This window comes from Mastigoproctus giganteus, chromosome 8, assembly GCF_048544385.1.
Source record: "Mastigoproctus giganteus isolate SK-2022 chromosome 8, ASM4854438v1, whole genome shotgun sequence".
NCBI classification, from domain to species: domain Eukaryota; kingdom Metazoa; phylum Arthropoda; class Arachnida; order Uropygi; family Thelyphonidae; genus Mastigoproctus; species Mastigoproctus giganteus.
Genome location: NC_143582.1, coordinates 74034779 through 74059860, shown reverse-complemented (window position 1 = coordinate 74059860; position 25082 = coordinate 74034779). Strand labels below are relative to the sequence as shown.

The window sequence follows — 25082 nt, the reverse complement described above, 5'->3', positions numbered from 1 at the left end:
CGACAGGTCAAAAGGGAGTTTTAATTTTAAAAATTAATTAAAAATATGTTTATAGAATAGAATATAAATATTTCACAGTTGTGTTCAGAAAAGATCCAAAATAAACATAGCATCAAAAATTTAACAATTTTGAAATATTTTTTGCTGATTTTTTTCTAATTTTTGCACGCATAAGGAATTTTAATATTTCACAAGATGGGTTAAAATAAAAATTGAACTTCTGTTTACAGAGAAGTTTTTCAGTTTCATCTCAGATAAATTGTTTTCTTATGGAATATATAATTATTTTCATAAAAAAAAAAAAATCTGGCCATAAATTTCATTCAAGACTATTTAAATTTAAGTCTGGTATTGTTTGGCAGTGACTCTACATTTAGGTTATTGTTTATGTATCAGATATTCATATTCTTTGTGATACATATAAATTCTTTGTTCTTTTTTTTTTTTTAACAAATGCTGCTTTAGATTGAAATTAAAATTTTAAATTGTATTTATTATTTTAACTTAGGTTTTTTTTAAAGTCATGTCTCTAGGTTACACATGATCTGTTGCCTGCACTTGAACGTGTTGTAATATGTGCCCCCGGGGGCTCACATCTGGTGAGTATGGGCTTGGCACACCTAGGGTCCTGAGCTGGATATCATCATTCTTCTCTTTCTTGGTGATTCCCTTCTACTTTTGTCTCTCTCTCTCAGGGTAACTCGGGAGCTTTTTTTTCTGGTGCAGCATAAGCCTCAGGCTTCCTTGCATCATATTGCTATTAATAATAATAATAATAATATATTTGTCTTTTTTTTTTTTTTTTTTTTTAACACTAATTTAAGTTGACAATTATGAAAACTTGAATTGTAGGAAAGTTAAATTGAGCTTAATTTTATTTTTAGGTAATGCTGTACTCAAATATGAATATATAGACTCTGGTACTCTGAATCTGTGGCATACAGAGGTTCCTGAATCTTGGAGAGGGCAAGGAATTGCAAGATTTCTTGCAAAAGTATATATTATATTATGATATGGATATTTTCAAGTTTATATATCATGTCTTATAAATACAGTCTTTATTGTTTAATCAATATGGTGAAACTGCCACGCAGAGGCTGCTCCCATGATTCTACTGATATTTTGTGTTTATGTTTTAAGATCCATTACTATTTTCCTTGGGAATTTTTATCTCAAATATTATCATCCAATCAGTTACCAACCTATCATCTAACTATGAACATTTAGCTGATATTGTATAAAACCGACAAGATTTATGAATGATTCCAAAGCAGCGTACTTCATAATTGAATTTACATATTATGTAAATTTAATTATGAAATATGGTACATTTAAAGTAAAAAAAAAGGTTTATATGTTATGAAAGCTGCCCCCCCACTCCAATAATTACCGCCACTGTGAGTATAGTGTACTATTTATATAAAGTGGGTCACAAATCCTGAATACAGTTCGAAGAATAAGTAACTTTTATGATGTTAGATCCATTTCCTTTAACTTTAAATCAGATTGGGACTAACTTTGAAAATGAATCTATAGGATTTGCCAGAAAAAAATAGTTCATTATATCTGCTCAATATGCATTTAAAACAAAATTGCACCATAATGATGCAACCATTAGATATAATTTAACTTGATCTGGGAAGGAGGACATGTACGATGAAAAAGTTATTGTTGGTCTCCAATACAGAAAGCATTTTGTTGTACTAAAGCACTTGTTTCTGAAATTAGAAATTTCAGAAACAAGTGTTTTTGTGCAACAAAGTTCAGAAAAACTAAAAGAAAATGGCAGCAGACACAAATGTTAGTCGTATCACTCTCAGGAAAAATCTTATTATTATTATTATTAGCCATATGGTGCAAGGAAGCCTGAGGCTTATGCTGCACCAGGTAAAAAAAAAAAAAAAAAAATTCCCTATTACCCTGAGAGAGAGAGAGAGAGAGAAAAAAAAGAAAGGAATCACCAAGAAAGAGAAGAATGATGATATCCAGCTCAGGACCCTGGGAGTTTTGCATCAGTATCTCCATTTACTTTCATCTTCGGAATTTTCCATATATAAATGGGCCAAAGAAGAATCAAATTGTTCAAGAGAGACAAATGCATCCAGATCACACTACTGTGTGACTTGCTGTTTGCATCATTTGTCATTGTTTTTCTGAAGATATTGATGACACTATAATACTGAATATAGCACGTTACAAAGACATCTTGGAATGGTTATTTTCTCCATCTTCATTGACACAAAAAATTCAAATTCCAATTATCATTTTAATGGAACCAGAGCTTGTTGCTCCTATCCGTATCATGTATTTGCCTACAGAAGTGCATGTTCACAGGCCTGTTTGCATGTTTTGCAGCTGAAAAACCTAATATATCTTGAGAGAAAAACATGGGGGTGGAGTGTTAAGAGCGAGTTGTGCCTTATACATTTCCAGTAAGGTGGAACTGTATGCTGTATGACAAAATATGAAATAAAGTTAAAAGTTTTGTGTAAGACTAACTTCAAAAAAGTGGTCTAATTCTATTGCCTGCTGATTATCTAATTTCACTGCATGCAGTTTCCAGGTTGAGAAGATGAAAGAAGATATTTGTTGACATTAGACTTGAACTTCTGTAGATTGTAATTTACAGGAAATACATATGAAGGAAGGTTGTTCCAGAAAACGGAGGAAGAAGAAAAGTTGGTTCTGTGAGTTTGGAGGTTGGACAGTAAAAGGACGTTGACTGGTTGCAGCACGTATTCGGACTGCTTTTAAAGAGAGAGCTGTAATTATAAAGCCAATTCAGAAGAAAACAAACCCCAATTAATGAAATATTTCATCCCCATAATCAGCAGAACTGTGCAAAACACTATTGCCAATTTTTGGAGTGCTCTACCCTCCAGTTCTGCTGTTATCCAACTCTCTTTCATATCATTCTATCCTGAAAGAGAAAAATAGCCAGGGACATAATAATATAATGCCAAATTAGAGACTCCAAACCCCCCCTCCATTCCTGAGAAAGAAGAGAAACCATTTACAAGCTGAAATGCAACTGCCAAAATTCTATCAGGAAGTTGTACTGAAAGATAAAAGTCAGATCAAAGCAGCATGCCATCCACACAAGTTTGAGCCATTAGGTTTCAATGTTGCACATTGGAACATTGCTTTTTTTTTTTTTTTTTAAGTATGAACATAGCAAAACTGAAAAATCCTGAAATCTTCCTGTTGTTGAAAATAACACGAGAATATATAGAGTCTTTATGCATTCAATCATCACCCAATAGTATAAATTGAAACATAGGGAAAGCAACCATTCTCCCTTCCTCAGCTAGCTCTACCCATCCCCCCACAATAGCTCTGAATGCTTCCAGTATTTTTCCTGCTAATCAGTGATCATTGTGGAATTGGTTATGACAGTCATACTAGGTAGCATCACAACAGTGAAGCCAACCAGTAGCAAGATGAGATTAAAAGCCATTTGGTCACCTTTTGTCTGTGCTATCTTCTCACGGTATACCAGATTAAGAACATTCTTTGCTGTTGTGCTTTATTTCTTTTGCTGTTATGGTGCCTAATTTTACATATATGCAATTTATAGTTTAAATATCACCAAAGAAGATTCCAAGATAAGTTCCGATTTTTATTTATGAGGGGTGATCAATGATCATTTAATTTGCAGACTGGTGCAAGATCTTAATTGTCATCAAGCCGACCGGGCTAGCCGAGTGGGTAAAGTACCTGCCCGGCAACCCAAAGGTCGCGGGTTCGATTCCCGCCTCGGGCTTGGATCAAAGTACTGCAAAAACCTTGGGAGGTGCAATATGGCCACAGAAGCCGATGCGCCAACAACTACCAAATCAAAAAAAAAAAAAAAAAAAAAAATTGTCATCATCTGAATCTTCTGTGAGTTTCTCCTTGAAATACTCTCCCTTGAACATTACGCACTTTCACCACCATTGACCCACACGTTAAATGCTTCTTGCAAGCCATTTTTCAAAAGACTGCCAAGTGCTTCTGTTGTGGCTCTGCGAGCATTGTTGTGTTGGATGTGAAATGCCTTTCAGAGCTTTCTTCAGATTTGGAAATAGGAAGAAATCACATGGAGCTAAGGCCATTGATAAGGGGGATGTGACAGAACCTCAGTACCTATGGCAGTGATCACCGTCTGCATGATATTAGCTGTATGGGGCCTGGCATTGTCTTGATGGAGAAACCACTTCACACTAGAAAGTTCGGTCACACCGGAATATGGCCATCCTATCAAGACACTCATTACCATATGTTTCACTCATCTCTTTAACTGTTTCTGATGCATTTAAGCCCCATCTGACATAATAATGAATCACATATAGCTGTTCAATCTCTATGTCTGACATGATACCTGCTTCAAAATTATTGTCATAGACACTTGGCTAAAAAAAAAAAACTCTCTTCACGCAACACTAGCTCGACAAGTACTGGGCATGTGCACACATAGTTTGCTAAGTAGCGATCAGGGAGAGCACCTATAGTGGCAGTATGGAAAGTCTGTGCTGTAAACATAAAATCTTGCAACAGTCTGCGAATTAAACGATCATCTCTTTTATATATTTAGCTTTTATTAAATTTATTTTCAATAAATGAATCTAGAGAAGTGTCTTCCTTTGCAATAATAATTATCATAGCCTGTATTATTGTGCCTCTCAGCGAACATAGATATTTTGCCTCGGGTGGTTCTGTGTAGGGACTAAGGGTTATAGACGAAGTTTTGGATGATCAAATAAAGTGGATTTTTTTTTACTGCTACATAATGATTTTAGCTTAATGATTCTCTGGAATACTGTTTTAGTCTCCTCCCCTTAGAAAATCTTGAAATTGAAATTCTGCTGGCCACTAAATACATGGAGAGACATTAAATACATAGTCTTCAATTTACTAATTTATTTAATAGGCTATATTATTATGTCAAATTTTTTTTTTTTTTTTTCCAAAAATTTCTTCCTATGCATTGATTCCTCAGAAAACACATTTAAAGTTGACACAATGTAGTATGCAAAAAAGAACCATATATATATATATATATATATATATATATATATATATATATACAGGGTGTCTCAAAAATATTGGTACAAACGTTTAGGGGAGGTAGGTAACATCTAAAGGAATGTGAATCGCATAGGAACCCATAACCGGAAACGTCACCGTAAGTCGGTAGGTGGCGCTGTTCATCAGTTCGCGCGAGAGAAAATTTCTGGTTTACTCATTCAAGCAGTAGTCGCCGCACGAAGAGCATGCGTCGATATACGAACTGTGAGCTGGCAGACATGCACCTAGTATATGGATTAGCACAGGGCCCACACTGTGTGCGCCCCCATGCGACACAAAATCGCTTCACAATAAATGTGTGGGCAGGTATGGTCGGTGACTGCTTAGTTGGCCCATACCTGTTACCATCCCGCATGGGGACGCACACATTTGTGAGACGCAACATTTGGTTTCACCATGACGGGGTGCCTTCCCATTATGGAAGGTGGTTCGTGACCATTTCAACAGGCGTTTTGGGCGTCGATGGATTGGCCTTGGTGGACCCGTTGCCTGTCCCCCACGCTCACCTGATTTATTGAGCCTTGATTTCTTTCTGTGGGGGGGCCCTCAAATCTGTCATGTATGAATCGCCTGTGGAGATGGAAATGGATCTCGTGGCGAGACTCATCTATGCTGCTGCTACTGTCAAAGAAACTCTAGGTTTGTTCGACCGTGTCCACCAATCCATGCTGCATCGGTGTCACGCATGCATCGCGTCTCATGGTGGAACCTTTGAGCATCTGTTGTAACATCATGAAATGCCTCCATCTCGTACTCCGTTGTTAATATTATGTCAGATAAATGTTTGCCACTAATTACTGTCTTGTGTCATTTCTGCTTCTTGTGCCTCTGCTACTACTTTCCCGTGACATTTCCGGTTATGGGTTCCTATGCGATTCACATTCCTTTAGATGTTACCTACCTCCCCTAAACGTTTGTACCAATAATTTTGAGACACCCCGTATATATATAACTTTGGCATTAATTGCACTCGTAACCTCAAATGTATTATGTCTGTTTAGGTATGTATCCACAGGCTGATTTGCATTTTGTGCAGGATAAAAATCCTGGAATAATCCTTGGTAGATTTAAGTAATTTATTATTGAAATGCTACAATTTGAATGATTGAAACACCTCAATGGCAAACACTTAAACAATTCTGGCTACGTTTCAGGAACTCACTCTTTCCCGTTTTCAGGACTGTGAGGTTAGAACATAGGTTTGAGGTGCAATTTTCTAGAAAGTTTTACAAAATTTGATTAATAATCTAATTATATTAAATAATTAATTAAAGTTGTTAGAAGTTACTGATGGGTTACAAAATAATTTTTTAATAATTACAATAATTACAGCCTTTTTATAAAGACTATTAATATATTATAATTAATTAATTCATATAGTTTAGTTGGAAAAGCTTACCTATTTATGTGATCCCGGAGTGGAGTTTATTGGGAAGTACTTGGAGTGGTCTGAGAGAGAGAGAGTTGGGAGAGTAATTCTAAGACTTCCAAATAAAATTTATTAATCTATTAATTAATATACTAATAGTCTTTGTAAAAATGCTATAATTGTATATTGGATATTGTATATTATATAGTATATATATCTGTAAAGTAATTAAGATAACGTAGAATGTTATAAAATTACCATTAAAAGAATTATTCTATAACCCAAAGTTGAAACCAAGCAACTGTAACCCTATCAGTACCTTCTACAACTTTATTATATAACATAATTAGATTATTAATAGAATTTTGTAAAACCCTCTAGAAATTTGTATCTCAAACCAATATTCTAATCCCACAGGCTTGAAGATGGGGAAACAGTGAGTTCCCAAATCAGCCAGAATTATAGTAATAGTATCACCATATAATGCAAGGAAGCCACAGACTTTTGTTGCCCTGCCAAAAAAAAAAAAAGTAGATAAGAAAATACTAATTATATGCTTCCCTCCTCACATAGATAACTATCCAGTTGATGTTTGAACTTATTGAAACTGTCAGCCTCAACTACCTGCAAAGGCAACCCGTTCCAACAATCAGTGATTAGCTGGCTAAAAGAAAACTTCCTACAACCTGATTTAAACCTCATCCCTGTAATTTGGATTTATGTCTCCTAGTTCTAGAACTATTTATAACAGTGAAAATCCTGCCTTCATTCATTTTACTAATCCCCTTTCAGAGCCTTATAAACCTCAATCAGGTCATCTCTGAGGTGCCTGGTTGCCAAGCTCTGTAGTCCACATAATTGGAATTTTTCCTTGTACTGTGTTCTTTTTGCCAATCTCGCCATACAAGTTGCCCATCTAAGGAAGGACCCTTTCAAGAAGCTCCATACTTGAACACAGTATTCCAATTGTGGTCTTACAATTTCCTTATACAGTAGGATTATGACCACCCTATAGGGTAGCATTTGATAAATTATCAGTAGCACACCATGAGCTTTCCTGGCTGCATGTTTATACTGCTCAGAAAACTTCATATCTGCCCATGTCATAACTCCCGGATATCTTTCTTCCTCCACTGTTTTTAATACAACCCCACTAAGTGTATAATTTATTTTGGGGTTGCTATTCCTCAAGTGTAAGACCTTGCATTCTGTTGCATTAAAACACAGCTGCCACTTCTCTGACCATTTTTGAAGTCTGTTCAAGTCGTCCTGAAGGAGTACTGCTTGGCACTGATCATTAACGACTCTCTCTCTCTCTCAATCTTTACTTCATCTGCAAATTTTGACATCATGCATTTTATCCCTTCGTCAATGTCATTTATGAAATTGAGAAACAACAGTGATCTAAGAACCGATCTCTGGGGGACTCCACTGCTGATGTTACACCAATCTAAAAAATATCCATTAATCACAAACTTTTGCCCTGCAGCCACCCACCCACCAATCCATCTTAGAATCTTTCCAGTAATCCCAACATGTTCCAGCTTATACACTAACCTCTCATGAGGGACCAAGTGAAAAGCTTGCTAATATTCAAATAAATTACATCAAAATTGTTCCCTACATCCAGCTCATGATAACTGTCAAAATAGCCCACTGAGTTAGATAAACTCAGTTGGCCATAACAAAATCATGTTGCATATACTTCAGAATGCCATATATATATAAATGTCCCTGGATTGCACTCTCAATCTTAGCTTCTAAGATTTTCCCTACAAACTTCATGTTTTGGTGATATGTTGGCACTTCTCCAATTCATAGGAATCATTCCTGAGACCAAGGATGCCCTCATAATTAACCTCAGTGGTTCAGTACACTCCCTGGTGTTCTCCCAAAATTATCAGTATACGTCATCAACTTCAGGAGCCTTATTTGCCTTTATGTTTAGAAGTTTTTCTAATAAACAGTCATCTGTATCAGGCTGAGCCATATGAAATCACTAATTTCATATGGCTCAACCTCATTTGCACAGCCTGTTCTCAACATGAAGGGTCTTTTGTCAGTAAAGGCTGATGCAAAGTACCTGTTTGATTCATCTTCAGTATCAGCTAGGTTGTAAGGCTTTCTCACACTCAGTACACAAGGGTCCGATCTGTTTCGCTTTTTTTCTTTCTTGTATTCACATACATGAAAAATTCCTCATTCCCATTCTTTATTCTCTTAGCCAGTGCTTTCTTACAGCCTTGGCCTCTCTAACCTTATGTGTGGTGCCATTACAAATCGACTTGGCTGTTGTAGGCATCAGTACTTTTCTTTGCTCTGTAACTGTCCCATGCTGACTTTTTCTGCTCTATTTGACCAGCCAGCTCCACATTCATCCATTTCGGCATCCTCCTCCAATATTTTCTTAATGGTATGTATGCATTCGTGGCCTCTGATTTTTGCTTTAAAGGTGTTCCATTAATTCAAGTGTATTCACCCTCTCTCTCTGTAATCTGCCCAAATAATAGATGCCATGTAGCACCTAAAACTGCCATAGTCCCCTCTTCTGAAGAATCGATGCTTTTAGCTTTAACTACTGCAACATCTTTCTTCATCTTCCAACTGACAACTGTGTGATCACTACATGCCAGTGGTTCCCGTACTTTAAGCCCTGTGATGTCATCTGATTTGTGAGTAATGATGAGGTCAAGAATATTCTCACCCCTAGTACTTTCCTAGCCAGGTGGGCAGGAGCAGCAGTGCGTAGCACACGCTTCTTGATTAGACCGGGGTTCAAGCCCGTGACCAGAAGCGGATTAAGGTTGGTTGCGGCCCCGGGCGCAGAAGAAAATATTGGGCTCCTTAAAAAAAAAAAAAGAGAGACAGGGAAAATAAAAATATATGTTAACCATTTTTTGAAATAAATAAAAAATATTATGTACTATTACTGTTTTATTTCCAATAAAATTTGAATATAATACCATATATGTATTATATTATATTATATTCGCGTCTTTTTTTAATTTGACTTTTTTCAGCCCCTAATAGATGTTGTTTCATTTTTCTAGCTACCATTGGTAGCCTACCAATGAAAAGAAAAATATAAAATTTAATAGTCTGAATGATTAGAATACTAGAGAAGAGATTTGTCATTATAGTGCAATAAATTAGTGATTAATTAAAATTCAAAAATTATTCATAAACTACGAAAATCCAGGCGCTGATGTAACAACAGAAATTAATTTTATCTTAATATAATTTCAACAACAATATACGATATACGCATATTTGCGTATCTAAGTCTGCACTGCAGGAGAACCTTTGTAAGTACAAAGCAGCAAATACGATTCTATTGCTCCGATGAGCGGTAGGGCAGCCGTGGGGGCCTATGCAGCGTAGTATGTGTATAGTATGTAGTGTAGTAATGAAATAATGAAAATAAGCGAATATAAACATACTATCAGGTTTTACCGCCAATTGTAAACTTGTATGTAATTAAAATTGCACATATGAAACCAAACTTGGTGTCATTAGAAAAAAGTGTAAAGTTGGGGTTTTGAGGGGCCCTTCTGAAGTCGGGGCCCAGGGCGCGTCGGCGCCTCCGTAGCCAGGTGGGAAGGAGCAGCAGTGCGTAGCACATGCTTTTTGATTAGACCGGGGTTCGAGCCCATCACCATCAAATACGGAGGATGCGGAAAGGTCAGGGAATGACCACCGCATATCATGGAGCAATATGGCCTTAGTTGCTAATGCTCCTAAAAACCAAATAACAACATAACAGCCCAGGGCGCGCCGGTGCGCCCGCCATTAAATCCGCCTCTGCCTGTGACCACCAAATATGAAGGATGTGGAAAGGTCAGGGAATGACCACCGCATATCCCCAGAGCAATATGGCCTTAGTTGCTAATGCTCCTAAAAAAAAAAAAAAAACAAATAACAAACAAACAATAATAATAACAAACCTAGTACTTTCTCTAACATGCTGGTACAAATAATAATTATCTAGTTTATTTAAAAAAATTTTCCCCATAGAGAGTTTCCCTCCCACTTATTCCAGTAAAATCGAGCAGATTTAAGTCGACCATTTTAAAACCTTTGCACTTGCTTGCCTATGCCATTTGCATGTAGAGATTATTGTCTTACTGCTCACAATCTTCTGGTCAGTAGATTACCCCCACTCTCATTATACTTTTGCTTCCAACTAACTCACATCCACCGGGATTCTAAGCTGGCAGAGGTAACTTCAGGCTCTGCAAAAGCTCTTTTTGCGCTCAGGCTCTGTTTGATAAAAAGGTCCTTCTATCATCCTCAATTTCCTAGTGGAACCTTTTTGCTATTAGCCCTATTATGTCAGCATTAGTTGTCCTAATCAAAGTTCAAACTCAGCCAGTTTATTGACAACACTCCTGACATTACTGTATACACAGTTAAGGCTAAGTAATCTTCTATAGTTTACTACCTTGACATACCCCTTGAAGTTATTTAGTTTTGTTTCCCTAACTTTTATTTTCCCCCTCATTTGAAACCTTGCTACCCTGAAAACATTTTACCAGCATCAGCTGTTGCGGCAACAAACAAGAATTCTTGAGGTGAGTGAAAGCATTACTTTGACCCATATCATGAGACACATGGATCTAAATTACCCTTCTCCCCTCTAACTTAGCAGGTTCCCTGAACCCTTAAGGCATCCTCAATGATACTAGCAAAAATCCTTGCATCACCTTTGTTCAAATGAATGCTATTTCTACAAAATAGATTCCTTCTATCTGCAAATGTGGGCTATGATAAAAATTCCCCCACCCCCACCCAGAGCCTTGCAGATGCCCTCAAATCTTGAGTTAATCCACAAGGCTTTCAGCACATAATCCCTTCTATTATATCTATGCAGAATTTTTTGCAGACACACATTCTGACCTAACTCATGGCATTTTTTCAGCATGGTCCTATATTTATCCAACAGATGGTTAGATTTTTGTACGTTTAATATTGTTAGTCCCATATGAATAATAATACTCTCCATACCTCCCTCAAAATCTGACAATCTGTTAGTAACATCATCAATTGTTGCTCCTGGCAAATACATTCTGATTCTGGTCTACCTATCTTTATTACGAAAAATTTTTACCCCTTTCCCTGATGATAAAGTCTCACAATAAAACTAGATCACCTTTGACCAGAGCAGTCTGTACTTGACTTTTTCTTTTCTTACCTGGGACCCAAATTGGGGGTGCATCACTTGGCAGGTCATGAGATACTTGAATCCCTGATAAGTGCAGTTACATTTGTTTCTAGGGCAAGCACTCATTTCTTCGGTGATTCAAATTCTTCTTGTAATGCACAAAGTTCTAATTTGAGATCAGTACTCTCCTTACATTGGGTGCAAAGAAAAGAATCGTCATCGGGTGCAAAGGAAAGAATTGAACCAGGTCTGTCTACTAGACCAGCCTTAGAATACATTCTACAGGCCATATGAACAACGAAATCACAACTCACACCAGAAATGCCTGCAGGCATTTCTGTGTGAGTCATTATGTCCTTGAACTTTTTGTTGTAAGTGGATCATCTTGTAGCAATCATTATTTAAGTAAAATTTGAACTTTCGAGAGATTATGAAATTTAAATTTACAATATATTACAGAATTTATGTTAACAAAATATTACAGAAATTAAACTGTTGACAAAACTTTAGCCTCCAGAAAAGTTAAATTTAGGCTACCAAATTGAAGTTGTGAAGTTCCTGCCAAAATATCAATAACAAATTCTATCTGAATGTAACTTTTTAAATACAATTATATAAATATAATTGTTTAAGTGTTTGGCTTGAGGTGTTTTTATTGTTCAAATTTTAGCATTTCAATAATAAATTACTTATATCTACCACATTGATATAATAGTGTAGTCTCAATTAATTAATTATCTCACAGTGAACAATCGTTTAGACCTCCCTCTTTCAGTTAACTGGAATAACTCACGGGGCCAACACTCCATCTCCAATCTCCGATCCAATCTCCATCTGAGATTGGATGACTACAGCCTCTAAAGATGAGAACTTCAGAAATTGCTCCAGCCATCAACAGGAATTGAGTTCATACCTCTCCAAATGCAGATGGGAATGTGTCACGCTGACTTTGCTGCCTTGGAGGGCACCATAAATAAGTAAAAGACATCAAAACATTTACCAAAACCAAACATACACCAGCAAAAATGCTCAATACTGATTTAAACACAATAAATGAAAAGATCAGTACTTAAATGAAATGCATTGAAAAGCTAAAAAAATGGGAACTCATTTCTTACAAGTAAAATTGCATTGGTCTGAGACTATTTAGTGGATTCCCCTAAATCCAGCCTTGTTCTTGAATGCCATTTTTGTATACTATAAAATAATTTTACCTACACTTGTTTTTCCCTACTTCAAAATTGGTGACAATCACTTTAGTTGTAGATCTGTGTATGTGCACATGCCTGTGTGCACACACAAATAATAATGTAGGTTGTGAAGAATTCTGTTTTACTTATGTATTTGTTTTATTGTAGGCAGCCTTTGATTATGTTGTCCAGAATAATCTAAAAATGAAGCTGAGCTGTTCATATTTACAGAAATATTTTAAAGAAAATCCCAAACCTGAATATGTAAGCAAAATTTTTCTATCATGAGTGTATCATAAATGTATAGATTGCTGTAATTTTATAAGGTCTGTTTAAAGTTAAATTTAAATGAAATGTTTCCAAAACTTGATCACAAAGTGTGAAGTAGATAGCATGTAAGTGAAAAAATTTTATCAGTCATTTCACGACAGGGTATTGTAACTGACAGTGGGAATAGTAAAAGTTTTCCAGGTAAAATACACATTTTGCAGATTATGCTGTAATTAAAATTATTAAATATTATTTATTAAGAAATAACTTGCCACAAGGGCTTTTGCAACAACTGTTTACATATAGATTTCTATATGTAAACTGTCGTCAGTTGTAGGATCTTGTAAACTTTATTACTTAAAATGGAGGTTGGCAAATAGTTGATTACAAAGCATACTTTGATTGATCAGAAGTGCACAGAAATAAAAATAATTTTCTAATGACACATACCAGAAATCTTATTGATTATTTTCTTTAGTTTTTAAGTTAACTTCTGATTTCTAATTATTTTTATAATAAAAAATTATAACAATTCTGCAACTGGGATATTTTACTTAAAATAGAAATACAGTTGTGAAAAGCTGATAGGTTGATCTCATGACCTTGTCTATATTTAGTAGCTCATGTAGTGGGGAAAGGTTGCCAAACCCTCATTCATAACATTGTGGTACATGACAATACAAGCATTAAACAGTTTTTTTAACTTACATTCTAAAAAAACCATATAATAATGTATATCAAATCAGCCTCAAAATGGAATGGAAATTTTATTTTTTTCTTTACCATTCAATTGCAACAAAATCTGGACCTCAAACATGCATCCTTAAACCTGGAGAAGTGGCAATTGCAGGAGAAGGCTGGTAGGTGATTGGACACATCAGATTGGACCTGTGTACTGTATACTAAGGAATAGCCGACCGGGCTAGCCGAGTGGGTAAAGTACCTGCCCGGCAACCCAAAGGTCGCGGGTTCGATTCCCGCCTCGGGCTTGGATCAAAGTACTGCAAAAACCTTGGGAGGTGCAATATGGCCACAGAAGCCGATGCGCCAACAACTACCAAATCAAAAAAAAAAATCAATACTAAGGAATAAAATGTTTTTAAATAGATTGAGTTCTTTTAATCTTTGACCATTCATGTATTTTATTGTTCACTGGTTTCTTATCCCTCCTATGTTATGGACCTCATCTTTGCTGCCGTCCCCAACTAAAAATTCTAGAAGTGCCATTGCTTTACAATGGTACATTCTGGTCACTTTTCTTTAATGGCTGAAAATGGAAAAATTGCAATTCATGGATTTTTTTGCTATTACATGCATTAGCCTATATTTCTTAATCCTGCATTGATGCAATCCAATAAAGTACATAGCTGATGGCACAAAACCTGACAGGTGGCAAACTTCCTTTTAAATTTCTGGAAAAACTATTTGGGCCTTTAACATTCTGCGTGAAGTACACTGAGTGGACAGAAATCATGGGATACCTACCTAGTAATGGGTAGGCCCACCTTTCACCCGGATAAGGGTAGTCACACGGCAAGGCATTGAGTCCACTAGTTCACGAAAGCGTTCCACAGGTATTTCCATCCATCCATGCTTGCTGCACTGCTCCATAAATTCTATCACATTCCTGGGTGGAAAATCCAAAGCTTGAACAAACCTTTCCACAGGGTTCATGTTCGGTGAACGGGGAGGCCATTCCATGGTGGTAAAATCTGCAGAATGCTCTGAACCATGTTCTAGTCACCACAGCTCTGGGGAGGTGTATTGTCCTGCTGGAAGAGTCCATTGCCCTGTGACTGCAAGATGACCATGAAGGGATGCAGATGGTCTGCAAGGATCGACCATTCAGAGATATGTCTAGATGCACCAGAGGTCCCAACGTGCGCCAGTTGAACATGCCTCAGATCATTACCGACCATCCACCTGCCTGAACAGTTCCTTGTTGACATGATGGGTGCATAGCTTCATGCAGTTTCTGCCATATACGCACCCTCCCATTCGCTCTAAATAACTGGAAATGGGGACTTGTTGGATCAGGAGACCTGTCTCCAATCATCCAAGGTCCAGTGCCAATGTTCTTTCGCCCAGTTGAGGCACAAAGTCCTGTGTTGTGGTGTTAACAATGGGACTCTGGTGGGTTGGCAACTCCCATAACCTATTGTGGCTAATGATCGCCTGATGATCTTGGTGAAGACGTTTCTGGCACCTCCCCTGTTGAAGTCGAAATTGATTTGTGCCACTGTTGCTCTCCAGTTAGCTGAAACAATGCGAGACAGGCATTGACGGCCACGTTAATCCACACCTTTCTCCACCCACAGCGCTGTCCACAGTGAGACGTTATTCCAGAAATGACGTGTTCCCAATACACTCTTGATACTGTTGAATGGGGTCAATTTCTGTACCACTCTGCAATAGAGTGACCTGTGCGTCAGGTCACTGATGCATAGGTCTCTGAAAAGGGATAATGAGTGACCATTATCCCTTCTTCGAAGTCAGTTAACTCACAACATTTATTCATACTGACATTGAATTACCGTCTACGTGAATGCAGTGCACTTATATACCTGCCAAGTGGTAGGTTCGTCCACTATGAGAGGGGTGACAGCATCGCGTTGCCCAGCAACCAGATATCCCATGAATTCTGTCCTTTCGGTGTATACTAATATTTCATGTTTTGTTAGCAAATTGAAATAGTTATTGTATGTATTATTTTATTTTTTAATAAAAACATTATATATGACAAGAAATATGCATTTAGTCAAAGCTTAATAAAGAGATGGCACTCACCTCAATAATCTACTGTGGTTATATGAATCATGAAACAGTAGTGTGAGAAATCATTGGTTAAACTAAAAACGGAGTTTAAAGATGATCACGATAAGGAAAGCATAATTTAAAAAGAGTAATTGAAAAACTTAGCCTAGAGGAGGAGGGGTGCACCATATCATCCTCTGGTTGTTTTGTTTCCCTGACGTGGTAGTAGGTAAGTGTGTTAGCGATGGTGGAGGATTCAAATTTATTAGTAGTGCTCCCAATGTAACATGCATTACAGTCGGATTACATTTGATTAAATAAACTATGTTACTCTTGATATTTTAAGGAGTCCTTATTGTTTTTTTTTTTTTTTTTTTTTTTTATGTGAACCCCAAACACGACAGGTATTAGAACCTATAGTACTTAGTACCGTGCTTGGGTTGGAGGTTGAGAAGACGAAAGAAGATATTTGTTGACATTGGACTTGAAATTCTGTAGATTGTAATTTTCGGGAAATACATATAAAGGAAGGCTGTTCCAGAAAATGGCAGTTGAATGAATAAATGAGGAAGATGAAAAGTTGGTTATGTCGGTTTGAAGTTGGACAGTAAATGGATGTTGGCTGGTGGCGGCACATGTTCGGACTGTTTTGAAAGCGAGAGTGGGAATTATAGAAGCCAATTCATCAGAAGAACAGTGCCCATGGAAGTGTCTGTAGAAGAGGCATGCAGCAGAAACAGTACATCTATGAGACAGCGAGTGGAGAGACTTTGTTAAAGATGAATCATTAATTAACCTAACTGCCCTCTTCTGAATGGAATCAAGAAGCCTGAGAGAGGTTTTGGGGGCACTACCCCAGATGTGGGAACAATATTCCATGACAGGGCAGATTTGCGATTTATACAGAGTGAGCAGCTGTTTGGAAGAAAAGTAACGCCGAGAGCGAAAGAGAATACAAAGTTTTTAAGATGCAGAGGAAGCAATATTTGTAATGTGCTTGTGCCAAGAGAGATTAGAAGACAGGGTAATCCCCAAAAGAGATATATCATTTTGCCTAGAAATCGGAGTGTCACTAAAGATAAGCATAGGAGCAGAAGAATCCTTTTTGCGAGATATAAGACAAGACTGAGTTTTAGAAGGGTTGAAATCAACTAAGTTGTCTTTGCCCCATTGGAGAATTACCTGAAGATCAGCATTTAAGGAATTGGTACCAGATTTTCGAGAAGTTGAAGCTGATTGAGCAGGACAAGGTTTCCCAAAATGGAAAGTGGAATGCAATGTGCTATCATCGGCAGGCGCCTCCGTAGCCAGGTGGGAAGGAGCAGCAGTACGTAGCACACGCTTCTTGATTAGACCGGGGTTCGAGCCCGTCACCACCAAATACGGAGAATGCGGAAAGGTCAGGGAATGACCACCACATATCCCCCGAGCAATATGGCCTTAGTTGCTAATGCTCCTAAAAACCAAATAACAAACAAACAAGCTATCATCGGCAAAACTATGGATAGGATTTCCAGACAATGGAAGAAGGTCATTAATATACAAGAGGAAAACAGTGGGAGAAAGAACTGAACCTTGGGGGACTCTGGAATTAGTGGAGAATTTAGAAGACAGAGAGCCATCTACCATCACCCTCAGTGAGCGATCAGAGAGAAAACTGGATAACCAATTACTAAAAACAGTTGGCAAACAATAAGATGAAAGGTTGTTTAGAAGACCTTTATGCCAAGCACGATCGAAAGCCTTTGTGATGTCAAGAGCAACTACTTGTGTTTCACCGAACCTTTCCATTGAATTAGTCCATAAATGGGTAACATAAGCCAGAATATCACCAGTGGATCGACACTGACGGAATCCATACTGGCGATCGTTGATCAGACGGAAGGTTTCTAGGTAGTTTCAGAGTTGGCGGTTGATTGATTTCTCCATTACTTTAGAAAGAGTAGAAGTAATTGCAGTGGGATGATAATTGGATGTGAGGGATTTGTCACCCTTTTTAGGAACTGGCTGGATATGAGCAAATTTCCAAGCAGAAGGAAAAACACCTTTGGAATAAGAAAGTGAAAAAAGGTGGCAAAAATAGGAGTAAGTTCAGGAGCACAGGTTTTGAGAACAAGTGGAGAAATACCATCGGGACCTGGAGCTTTCTTAGCATCAAGATTCGTCAAAATCCTTGTGACATCCTTTTGATGGAAGACCACAGGGGGCATTGAATGTAGCGTGTTGGGAATGGTGGGAATTGTTTTACCAAGATCATTAATACATGAGTTGGAAGAAAAATGGGATGCTAGCAGGTCAGCTTTATCCTTGGCTGAAGTGACAACAGAACCATCTGGTTTGGACAGAGGTGGGAGCAGAGATGGGCAAAAGTTGCGGCCAATAGCTTTGGCAAGAGACCAGAATGCTCGGCTACCATTAGAGCAAGAAGCAAGTTGTCTACTCTTAGCCTGTTCAAACTCTAGTTTGGACTGATTAATAACTGCTTTACATTTGTTGCGAGCTTTGGTGTAGGCAGAAAATGAAACTGAAGAATTAGAAACAAGCAAATTACGATATGCAACATTCTTCTCTTGAACAGCCTTAGCACATTTATTGGAAAACCAAGGTTTAGATAAAGGACGAGATTTTAAAGTGGAGTGTGGGATAAAGGATTCCATTCCTGCAAGAATAATTTCACTGACATGATCTGAGCAAACGTTGACATCAGAAGTTTTGAAACAGTAATCCGACCAAGGAAAAGAAGAAAAGAAGTCTCGCAGGTCATCCCATTTTGCATTCATGTAATGCCAAACAACACGAGGTTGGGAATAGCCATGAGATAAAGGTTCCATTGGAGAAGAGACAATCACCAGGTTGTGATCTGAAGTGCCTAAAGGATCTCTCACTTCGACCATGTACTTAGAAGGGTTGTTTGTGAGAAAAAGATCAAGCGTATTGGCTGTATGATTAGGATTGTCCGGTATTCTTGTAGGTAAATGAACAATCTGTGCTAGGTCATTAGTAATTGCAAAAGCCTCAGCATCTCAACCTGCTGGGTCGGTGTGACTTGAAAACGGAAGCCAGCTGGAGTTGTGAACATTAAAATCACCAAGGAAAATTACCTCGCTGTTAGGAAAGTTGGATTGGAGAAAGTCAAGTTGCAAAGAGAGGAAGTCAAAGAGCTCCAAGTGATTAGTGGAGTTGGGGTGATTAGTGGAGTTGGGAGAATGGTAGAGACAACAGATGAATTTGACACAGTGTGGTAGAGAGATTTTAAGCCAGAGAAGACCAAATTGCCAAGTCTCTGACAGGGAATATCAGAACCGACATATGCACAAATACCACCTTTGAGGCTGGCGCATTATAGCCTTAGTTGCTAATGCGCCAAAAAAATCCAAACAAACCAAACCAAACCACCTTTGAAGTGAAAAGAATCATACAGCGAATAATTCGGGCATCTGAAATGAGCAGTAGTTGAATCAACCAATAACTGAGATTCTGTCAGAAAAAGTACATGGGGTTTGGCAGACTGCAATGGAAATGGACATCATTGAGATTAGAATTGAGACCACGTATATTTGTGAAATGAATTAGGAAGTGCTTGGGAGGTTTAGAACTTTTCGCAGATAAGCTTGCTCTATTAGTTTGACAATTCGTGGTGTATTCAATTATAAGAAAAAGTGGGTGGGACATGCTGTATGAAGTAATGAAATTTTTGGATATGGCTTACACGTGGTGAGAATATACCCAGATCCTTGACATAACATGGCCTCGACAATGCTCCCCTCATACACACTACTCGGACTCCCTCCAGTCACTATCTGGCAGAGTAGAGGTAGCAAGATTATACACTAGCTGATCCGGAAGCCTCCTAGAGAGTTACCAATAGGTTCGGTCCAGTGTACTAACTAACGGCCGGCCTGCGAACACCGTTTAGAGCTGTGCCCTCGAAATGTATGGAATATTGGATCTCGCCACAACGTTCATCATAACCTCAAAAGGCATCAATCATACTGCATGATGGAAGAGATAGGGAACGGTTGACCGGAACTTATGTGCTGTAATGTAATGACTAGATCGTAGGTATAGCTTAGCTTAATTTTTCAGCACTCACCTCATAGTAATCCGCTTAGTTGTTGGAAAGTTTTACCACATACATAGCGGTTTTGAGATTCTAATAACTTACAGGGATTATGAATTTAAAAACTAAGTTATGGGCTTTAAAAATTTTGCTAAGAAAGGAAAGTGCACCTTCCATTCTATGATTGCCTAATTAAAATAAATTAAATAGAGAAAGATAAAAGCTAATAGCCGCACACGAGCGACTTTCGAAATCATCTTCAATTAGCTTTAGTGGGGAGGGGAGAGTGTGCGAGTGTGTTATATACGGGTTGGGTTCCCGAAATGCATTTCAGTACATGTGGAAACTTAATACGTGCTAAATTGCAAATGGGGGAGAAGTTGGTGGGAATCTTTTTATTTAATACGTTAAGTGATGTGTGGCGCTTAAACCACTCAATGACGAGGGCTTCGTTTTGGAGGATTTTATAGCTGGAATTTAATTTGACTACTGTAATGGCTGAATCGATGAGTAGGTTATGTTTATAAGATTGGACGTGTTGTGTTAGTTCCGTACTTGTTAAATTAGATTTGAAACTATTAAAGTGGTAGTATGCACAGCCATTACAGTAGTCAAATTAAATTCCAGCTATAAAATCCTCCAAAACGAAGCCCTCGTCATCGAGTATTTTAAGCACCACACATCACTTAACGTATTAAACAAAAATATTCCCGCCAACTTCTCTCCCCCATTTGGAATTTAGCACGTATTAAGTTTCCACATGCACTGAAATGCATTTCGGGAACCCAACCCATATATAATACACTCCCGTGCTCTCCCCTCCCCACTATAGCTAACTTAAGACGACTTTGGAAGTCGCTCGTGCGCGGCTATTAGCTTTTATCTTTCTTCATTTAATTTATTTTAATTAGGCAACCATAGAATGGAAGGTGCACTCTCCTTTCTTAGCAAAATGTTTAAAGCCCATAACTTAGTTTTTAAATTCATAATCCCTGTAAGTTATTAGAATCTCAAAACCGCTATGTATGTGGTAAAACTTTCCACCAACTAAGTGGATTACTATGAGGTGAGTGCTGAAAAATTAAGCTAAGCTACACCTACGATCTAGTAATAAACTATGTTATTGATGACCAGTTTTTATTTATTATAGTTTATTTAATCAAATGTCAACCCAACTGTAACACGTGTTACATCGGGAGCATTACTAATAAATTTGGATCATCCACCATCGCAAACACATGCACATACTACCACATCCATAGTTTTCGGACACAGCAAGGAAATACTGAACTGTCTCAACATGTACACACTCATAACCACAACCCCTCAGTTTATGTCACAACAACCATCTTCAAATTAAATTCAAATTATAAACTCTTCCTATACGAAACTCTCGTAATAGAATGGGATCGTCTCAACACCAATCTTGACGTCTTAAGCATAAAACTTCTGGTTATCTTGTCTACCATTTGGAATCTCACGTGAATTAAATTACCACGTGTTCAGCAAAACATTTCGGGTACTTAAGATCTACAGCAACCCTTTCGCTATTCTTTTTATCGCCAACTGAAGATGAATCTATCGAAAGTCCGTCGTTTTCGACTATTGGCTTTATTCCTTTTTTAATTTTTTTTAATTCTTAATTTTTAATTTTAATTTCAGATAATTTTATTTTATTTATACAGCTATGTAATTCGACAACTAGAGGATGATATGGTGCACCCCTCCACCTCTCGGCTAAGTTTTTCAATTACTCTTTTTAAACTACGCTTTCCTTATCGCGATCTTTAAACTCTGTTTTTAGTTATAACCAATGATTTCTTACACTACTGTTTCACGATTCATATAACCACAACGGATTATTGAGGTGAGTGCTGTCTCTTTATTAAGCTTTGACTAAATGCATATTTCTTGTCATGAACTTTGGCATCTTAAGCTTTTGCTAACTTTTTTATAAACATTATATATTTAACAAATGCTCCTTTTATTTCGAAAAAAATGAATTTTGCTGAAAATATGTTATAGGCAGCATAAAATATAAAGATGAAAGTGCTGGATTCTTCCATTTTTATTTTTAAGAGACTAAAAAATTTCAAAAATATTTTATATACAGTCCATTCTGGTTATTTGGGACACATCGGGACTAGTGCATTTTGGCCCGATTAAGCGACTGCCCCAATTATCCGAAGTTTCACGTAAATAGTTAAAAATACAATGTACCCCCCCCCCACTTTACAACTGGGTCACTGTACAATCAAATCACGTTATGACGAACTCACCATAGTAAAGTGCCGTTCACTATACGATGTGCAGTAAGCGCCGGTCATTGTGATCACGTTTGTGAATTGAATTTTAATTCTATTAAACAGTGATTCCAATTAGCGAAAATAGGAGGAATATTATCCACAGGCTATAAAAGCAAAGATATATTAAGCACAAATTTACCCTTTATTACCTTACCAATTAAAAAATTAAATGATACCTGAAAATCGGAAGAATATATGTGATAATCGGAATAATTAATACGTACTGTAATATGTACATACGAACTAGTTGACATTTCTGTTCACTGACATTTGTGGGTGGGGGAGTTTAAGGGGGGGTTTAAAATTTAAAACAGTAAAAAGTGAAGCAATCAATAACAAAGAACACGGCACACACAAATTGCAAGTAACACAATATGTGCAAGTAAGAATGGAGTAACGAGTTACAAAGCTATAAAAATAGGAATGAAGAGAAGATCTGAAAATTAATTTTTTTATATGATTGAAGATTTCATGGAAGTGTAAACACATTTCATCATAATAACCCACAGAATTCCATCTGTTAGTATTATCGCAAATTCAGTAAGATCGAGTTTACTGCCCGTTTATGATAGATTTCACTAACAGAAAAGCCCAATAAACAGGTGACTGCTAATTGTTTTATGGTTGTGACCTCCAGAATTTCGACCGAACCACGTGGTACCGTCGGAGGCAATTGTAGGGTTAATCTCCAGTGCTGCGGTCTCCTGCCCTGATTAAACGGCATGCTGTCCCAATTAAGCGAAGTAAACCCTGGCTATTTTCTCGATTGGTTTCTGTTTTTTAACATTTGCCCCAAATAAACGGCTGCTCCGATTAACCGGTGGCCCAAATAACCGGAATCCACTGTATATATATATATATATAGGCTTGAAAAATTTTGCAAAATCCTACTTGCCACACAAAAGCAGACTTTCCTGGATTTAGTTAAATTCATGATGCTAAAACCCTTTTGCATGGTGTTGTTGAAGTTGGAAGGAACACTACTATAGATACCAACTTAAAGAAAAACAGAAATCTTTCTCTGTGTGAGTCTGTGGATTTTAGAATATCCTGTAGCTTCAAATGCATACATAATACTTTAACTTCAAACTATTCATTAAGAATAACTTCATTCTAAAGCAAATCTTTAGATATCAAATGATGAAAATTGGGAGTATGTGTCTTAATCTCAGAATCACCATAATTTTTTAAGTTGCTGACAGATGGCCAAGAAACAGTATCAAATAGAGAGCAAGCACCAGATACTTTGCAATGATTATTTTTCAAAAATCTGTCATTTAAGGCTTTTATGCCTTAAATAATTTAATTCTGTCCTGTCGCTATTCCAATTTACACCTGTGATATTCCAGATAATTTAATTCCAGACAAAGTTGAGTTATGAAGAAATGATTTTTCTACCTCTCCTGCTATATGTTCTAATTTCTCCATAGAATATGTTGCACCTTCCATGTGCAATTTTACGTGTCTTGGTAGCAAATTTGTTTTGCTGAAAAATTAAGGGCAACTTTTTTAAAATTGGAAGGAAATCCATTAAGAAATGTACAGTTAGTAAGAACATCAAATTTTTGAGGAGCATCTTTCACAGATTGCAGTGCGTGTGCACGCACGCACGCTCACACGCACGCTCACACGCACGCTCACACACACACACACACACACACACACACACACACACACACACACACACACACACACACACACACACACACACACACACACACACACACACAATTGTAATTTATGTGCTACACATGCAAGCAATCAAATTTTTCTTATTTGCTGCAAGTCCATTAACACTGCCTAACATGCTCACAGTGCCATCTGTCCCTAATCCTACCAACTGCTCAGTGACTCTCCATTGAAATCCAGATTTACATGATCCTACTTGAACTGTATCAAAATATTCTCTGGTAGCATTCTTTAATTTAACTATGCTTACAAATGTTGCCTTTATGTTGCTGATTGTTTCCTAAACATTATCATGTTGTCTGTGTGTTAGTTATTTCCTATGCACTATGAATTACTTGGTTGTAGATGTGTCAGTGAATCATCAATTAATGTATTAAAGAACTGACTACTTTTTAATGTGGTTAGGGAAGGATGTTATGTGGTTTCAATCCATTTAAATTATAATATATCTAAATTACTACTCTTATACCACGTGGAGTTGTAATATATTTTATTTAGGTGTTAACTAAACTAATATACATTGAGTAACGTTTCAGGTATCCTGCCAATACCTGTCATCAGACCTTGCTGCTGACCGACTCCTCCTGCCGGACACTCAGACCTAAATGGGCCGATACCCATCATTAGACCTTGCTGCTGACCGAATCCTCCTTCCGGACGCTCAGACCTAAATGGGGCTGACCTCATTTTTCAGTTTTTTGCAAGTGTGTGTATACTGTATTATAGTGGAAAAAAAAATAATTGCCACTCTTAAAATTTTAAAAGAAAAAGAAATGTATTATTAAGACTCCAAATTAAAAAAAATAGACTTACTCAGTGAATCTAATGAAAGACTTACTGCGACAGATTTTCAACGATTTTGGTGTCAAAGCTTGATAATTGACAGAGAATGTCTGCTAAAGCGTCAAGTCTGTTTCTCTTTTTTGATTTTGCGTCAAAATGTGTGGCAAACCCTCGTTCACATAAATAAGTCATCACAAATGGTAAGTTTATGAACTGTTTTGTCTGTTATATTAGAGAAAGAGTCCAACGAACTAGCCCAGAACGAAGACAGTGGAACACAAAACTTTTCTTGCAGCATCGTGTCAAAAGAAGAAGTGATATCAATCACTTCTTCTTTTGTGGATAGAACAGAGCATTTTCAGTTTTTTAAGGAAGCATTAGCTATCCACCGGTAATTTTCAATATATATATATTGACAGGAAAATATTCTTCA

General features: G+C 37.3%; 1 protein-coding gene across 1 annotated transcript in view; it reads left to right on the top strand.

The window, feature by feature from the left end:
• The window catches only part of LOC150081637 (protein NATD1-like), a 35553-nt gene extending 10977 nt beyond the window's left edge, over window positions 1-24576 (top strand). The window contains exons 2-4 of the mRNA XM_090379574.1: window positions 885-994; window positions 12956-13051; window positions 24403-24576. Coding sequence (XP_090235700.1) covers window positions 885-994; window positions 12956-13051; window positions 24403-24471 — 275 coding nt within the window. The 3' untranslated portion in view covers window positions 24472-24576. The remainder of the gene's footprint in view (window positions 1-884; window positions 995-12955; window positions 13052-24402) is intronic.
• Window positions 24577-25082: the final 506 nt, after the last annotated feature.